Below are 5,785 nucleotides of genomic sequence, written 5' to 3' on the forward strand. Positions count from 1 at the left end.
TCTATCTATCTATCTATCTATCTATCTATCTATCTATCTATCTATCTATCTATCTATCTATCTATCTATCTATCTATCTATCTATCTATCTATATCTATCTATCTATCTATCTATCTATCTATCTATCTATCTATCTATCTATCTATCTATCTATCTATCTATCTATCTATCTATCTATCTATCTATCTATCTATCTATCTATCTATCTATCTATCTATCTATCTATCTATCTATCTATATATATATCAATCAATCTATCTATCTATCTATCTATCTATCTATCTATCTATCTATCTATCTATCTATCTATCTATCTATCTATCTATCTATCTATCTATCTATCTATCTATCTATCTATCTATCTATCTATCTATCTATCTATCTATCTATCTATCAATCTATCTATTTAGTTATAAACTTCCCTCAGGCCTGCCGAATTTGTACAACTCACTCTTAATATTAAAAAAAATCTTATTATTTTATTAAAACTCTAAAAGAATAAGGTGAAAATATGAAAAAATATAATCAAAAATGGCTGCCAAAAACTTCCAATGCGAAACACAGAAAACATTTAAACCATTAACATAAAACTAAATTGTATAAATGTTGCAAACGCCACCAAAAACCCTCAAACTCTTTGAAATAATTTTTGTTTATAGCAACGTGGAGGCCGCAAATGGTTGTTGAGCAACTACAAAAACGAAATATGGTGAAATCCACAAAATCGAAACAAGAAAAACAAATTAGTTGCAGCAATTAGTTGGCAAAGAAATGATTGCAATATCTTAGTAGAGCCAATCGTTTGAAAGAAAACATGGAAAACGATAAATTGGCTGAAATCAATCATAAAATTGCTGAAATTAAGAAACGTATACTGCTGGCAGGTAAGTAATTGAATAAACATTCCACAACTGCAACAATTTTTCAGGACTTAGATAAAATCAATTCAATTACCGTCGACTTTATTAACAAATTCCAAACATTTTTATTTTGTTTTTTTTTTTTGTTCATTTTCCTTTAGAAGGCCAAAAGACAGCCAATACAGCTGAATGGCAGAAACAGAATCGTATCAATTGTGATACGATTGCATCCTTGAAAAAGGATATAAAAGAACTTACAACTAAATGTGGTCGTCTGCGAAATCCTTTGCAACGACCCGTACTCATCAAAGAAAATCCTGCAGTTGCTGGTTCTGTGGCAACAGCTCCTTTAGAGAAGCGCAAAACGAGTGCTGCTGCTACCGTTCTGCCCACAATAGTTGTGGGCAAAGTAAATTATCCCATTGGCGCCAAAAATGCTGAAGATGCCATTTTTCTTACAGACTTGAAAATAACGGAAAATCGCAAACAGTTGGATTTATTAAGGCATCGTTTCAAGTGTCGAAAACAACACTTTGCTAAACTAATGGAACAGTATCGTGAATTGCTGGCTAATAAAGAGGCTCAAGAACAGAATTTAGGTGAAAAACCACCAGAGACATTGGAAGAGGATAATAATCGTAAGGTAAAGGCAAAAATACCTGCATATAAATATATGTGCATATTATGTAAGAATGTTTTGAGCTTTCGTTATATACATTTTCAGTTGGTTTGCCAATTGGAAAATCAAATTCATCGCACGAATGTTCAATGGATGGAAGCTGAACACATACGTAAGAAATATCGCTCCATTGAGGCTTCTTTGATGAACGATGCTGAACGTTTTGAAAGAAGTTTAAAGGAATTAGAGGTGGCTTTAAATGAACAACAACAGGAAATAAATCGACTACAGGTGAAGTAAACTTCAATTGTTTGCATATAAATTAGTCGGAAATTATAGTGGTAGATTCGTTATTGTGTTCCAGGAAATGAAGTGATGGTTAAATGAGGAATTGCGTTTGTATTTGTGAAATTGTGGTTTTTAAATTTAAAGAAATATTTGATAATTCTATAGCTCTTGTTAAATATTTGTAAATCTCAATTCAGTTCTAGTTCAGTTCTAGTTCAGTTCTAGTTCAGTTCTAGTTCAGTTCTAGTTCAGTTCTAGTTCAGTTCTAGTTCAGTTCTAGTTCAGTTCTAGTTCAGTTCTAGTTCAGTTCTAGTTCAGTTCTAGTTCAGTTCTAGTTCAGTTCTAGTTCAGTTCTAGTTCAGTTCTAGTTCAGTTCTAGTTCAGTTCTAGTTCAGTTCTAGTTCAGTTCTAGTTCAGTTCTAGTTCAGTTCTAGTTCAGTTCTAGTTCAGTTCTAGTTCAGTTCTAGTTCAGTTCTAGTTCAGTTCTAGTTCAGTTCTAGTTCAGTTCTAGTTCAGTTCTAGTTCAGTTCTAGTTCAGTTCTAGTTCAGTTCTAGTTCAGTTCTAGTTCAGTTCTAGTTCAGTTCTAGTTCAGTTCTAGTTCAGTTCTAGTTCAGTTCTAGTTCAGTTCTAGTTCAGTTCTAGTTCAGTTCTAGTTCAGTTCTAGTTCAGTTCTAGTTCAGTTCTAGTTCAGTTCTAGTTCAGTTCTAGTTCAGTTCTAGTTCAGTTCTAGTTCAGTTCTAGTTCAGTTCTAGTTCAGTTCTAGTTCAGTTCTAGTTCAGTTCTAGTTCAGTTCTAGTTCAGTTCTAGTTCAGTTCTAGTTCAGTTCTAGTTCAGTTCTAGTTCAGTTCTAGTTCAGTTCTAGTTCAGTTCTAGTTCAGTTCTAGTTCAGTTCTAGTTCAGTTCTAGTTCAGTTCTAGTTCAGTTCTAGTTCAGTTCTAGTTCAGTTCTAGTTCAGTTCTAGTTCAGTTCTAGTTCAGTTCTAGTTCAGTTCTAGTTCAGTTCTAGTTCAGTTCTAGTTCAGTTCTAGTTCAGTTCTAGTTCAGTTCTAGTTCAGTTCTAGTTCAGTTCTAGTTCAGTTCTAGTTCAGTTCTAGTTCAGTTCTAGTTCAGTTCTAGTTCAGTTCTAGTTCAGTTCTAGTTCAGTTCTAGTTCAGTTCTAGTTCAGTTCTAGTTCAGTTCTAGTTCAGTTCTAGTTCAGTTCTAGTTCAGTTCTAGTTCAGTTCTAGTTCAGTTCTAGTTCAGTTCTAGTTCAGTTCTAGTTCAGTTCTAGTTCAGTTCTAGTTCAGTTCTAGTTCAGTTCTAGTTCAGTTCTAGTTCAGTTCTAGTTCAGTTCTAGTTCAGTTCTAGTTCAGTTCTAGTTCAGTTCTAGTTCAGTTCTAGTTCAGTTCTAGTTCAGTTCTAACTTTTTTAACAACTTTTACATTATATCTTCAGCAAGTCCACAATGAAGCCATCGAAATGCGTGACTCTGCCAAAGTTATTCTTTTACGACAGGAACAACAAGCTAACCTCTCGCAAAAGACACGCGAACGTCAAGCTATGGAATTTCGAAAACTCGTCGAACAGCGTAAGCTAGAATTAGAGAGAATCGGTCGAAAACTTTTCTTTGAAGGTAAGACATTACATCATCAAGACAGTATTGGTTCCAGTACAGGAGATCAACACACCGGCAAGACTGAAGCGGATGAAGATGAAAATTCCCAATTAAAAAATGTCACTAGTGATATGGAGGATTTATTTAAAAATCTCATGGAAGTAACTGGTGCAACGTCACCTCATGAAGTTTTCGAAAGATTCTCTTCGCAAAAGGAGTCTGCAATGCGTTTGAATTATTTGCGCACTGCCGCTGAAGCAGAAAAAGGTAGTTTGGAGTGTTTGAGGGAGGCTTTGACAAAAGAGCTAGAATCGTCCAAGTTTACCGATGTCAAGGAAAGAGAAGTGTAAGTGTGTAGGGAATTTTAGAAATTAATATAAAGTATTTTTGTGATTTTAGCAATCAAGAGGTCATTGAAAAAATTAAATCGCAAATAGCCGAATATGCTGCTGAGAGACAGAAGAACTTAGAAGCGGCTGAAAAGTCCTTGGAAGTATTAAAATTCATTAAAGAAAGGTTATGTGAAATGATTTATAAGCTACAGGAAGTAGACGAGAACAATGTAGAATTAAAAGACAAAGATATGACTATAAAAGTAGCAGAGTTACCAGATTTTTTAGTTAATAAAGCAGAGGATTTAGATATGATTATGGTAAGGGGAATATATACATTTAAAGGATAGTTATTTAAAGCTAATTTTTGATGCCTTATAGATACTCAAACTAAAATTGGAGAAATGCCAAGAGTTAAGTAAACCACAACAACAATCGTTAGAAAAATTAGATTTGGACATAAGCGTAAATTTGAAAATTTACTAACACAATTAGCTAACATTTAAATTTGGTTTTCTCATACAGGAAGAAGAATTTATGTCTTCGTTACAACCACCCAAACCACCAACAGGTCAAGAAGGTGAAAAACCAGCTGCTATGCCAATGTGTTATTATAATTTATTGGCTGGACGAGCACAAAGAGCTGCAGGCACTTCTTCGTCATCACCTGAACAAGCACCAGCGGCAGGTAAATCATAAACATTTAACTAACAACTAATCGATAAACAATTTGTATAAAATCCTTACATCCTTCTTCTTATTATTATTATGGTCTCTATCTTACTTAGCTACGGCAGCTAATGAAGAAGAAAGTGAAGTACCCTCACGTAACTATTTAAAACGTCAGTCTGTACTAATAGTTGATCAAAAGTCTCGTAGGAAACCTTTTAGACCGGCACCAGCAGCTCGAAGAAAATAAAATCTTAATTAAGCCTAAATGTATGCCATTAAATAAAGTTTCATTTTTTCTTTACTTTTTTACTACATACTCAAATAAATGTCTGATATCAGGGATGGGGAAATTAAAATTGATGTGTCAGTGAACTAGCTGTCTATGGATTAGACTATTAGTTAAATCTCTTGGTTAAGCCCTTGACTTGACTAGAATAGGCAAGATCTAGAATAAAGACTAGACTTTAATCCAGAATATAGACTAGACTGCGGTCCATATTATAAAATATACTACAATCTTAAATATAGGCTTGACTATTGTGCAGGCTATATATGAGGCTATAGTCTCGACTATAGACTAGACAACAGATCGGAATATAGACTAGAATAAAGATTAGACAATAGTCCAGACTATAGAATAGGCTACTGTCCAGAGTAGAGACTAGACTATAGTCCAGACTAAAGACTAAACTATAGTTCAGGCTATAGACCAGACTATAGCCAAGGCAACAGGCTATTCTATAATCCAGACTATAGACTAGACTACAGTCAAGAATAAAGACTAGACTATAGTCCAGGTTATAGACTAGACTACTGAATAGACTGTATTCCAGAATATAGAATAGACTATAGTTAAGACTGCAAACTAGACTATAGTCAAGACTACAAACTAGACTATAGTCCAGACTAAAGACTAGACTATAGTAAAGGCTATAGAGTAGACTATAATCAAGAATATAGACTAGACTACAGTCTATACTATAAAATAGACTACAATCCAAAATATAGACTTCACTATTGTCCAGGCTATATATAGGTCTATAGTCCCACCTAGACAAAAGATCGGAATGTAAACTAGAATAAAGACTAGACTATAGTCCAGACTATAGAATAGACCACAGCCCAGAGTAGAAACTAGACTATAATCCAGACTAAAGACTAGACTATAGACTAGACTATAGTCAAGACTAAAGACTATTCTCTAGTCCAGACTATAGACTAGACTACAATCAAGAATAAAGACTATACTATATTCCCGGCTATAGACTAGAATACTGACTAGACTGTATTCCAGAATATAGACTAGACTACAGTTAAGACTACTCACTAGACTATATCCCAGACTATAGACTAGACTATATTCCAGACAATGGACTAGACTATAGTCCAGACTATAGACTAGATTATAGTCAAGACTAT

At 34.0% G+C, this 5,785-nt stretch overlaps 1 protein-coding gene across 1 annotated transcript; it reads left to right on the top strand.

The window, feature by feature from the left end:
• Positions 1 to 762: 762 nt before the first annotated feature.
• LOC111685325 (golgin subfamily A member 6-like protein 7) lies at positions 763 to 4,682 on the top strand. Its single transcript, XM_023447582.2, has 8 exons — positions 763 to 885; positions 1,023 to 1,504; positions 1,586 to 1,771; positions 3,203 to 3,708; positions 3,762 to 4,014; positions 4,076 to 4,159; positions 4,220 to 4,382; positions 4,483 to 4,682. Exons 1-8 carry the CDS (start codon positions 816 to 818, stop codon positions 4,611 to 4,613), a joined length of 1,875 nt encoding a protein of 624 aa, XP_023303350.2. The 5' UTR covers positions 763 to 815; the 3' UTR covers positions 4,614 to 4,682.
• The last annotated feature ends 1,103 nt before the right edge of the window (positions 4,683 to 5,785 follow it).

This window comes from Lucilia cuprina, chromosome 6, assembly GCF_022045245.1.
Source record: "Lucilia cuprina isolate Lc7/37 chromosome 6, ASM2204524v1, whole genome shotgun sequence".
Lineage (NCBI taxonomy): Eukaryota > Metazoa > Arthropoda > Insecta > Diptera > Calliphoridae > Lucilia > Lucilia cuprina.

Coding starts and splice junctions, on each gene's coding strand:
- LOC111685325 (XM_023447582.2), top strand. CDS start 816: ATGGAAAACGATAAATTGGCTGAAATCAATCATAAAATTGCTGAAATT. Junction 1,505..1,585: donor AAGAGGATAATAATCGTAAG/GTAAAGGCAAAA, acceptor ATACATTTTCAG/TTGGTTTGCCAATTGGAAAA. Junction 3,709..3,761: donor GATGTCAAGGAAAGAGAAGT/GTAAGTGTGTAG, acceptor TTGTGATTTTAG/CAATCAAGAGGTCATTGAAA.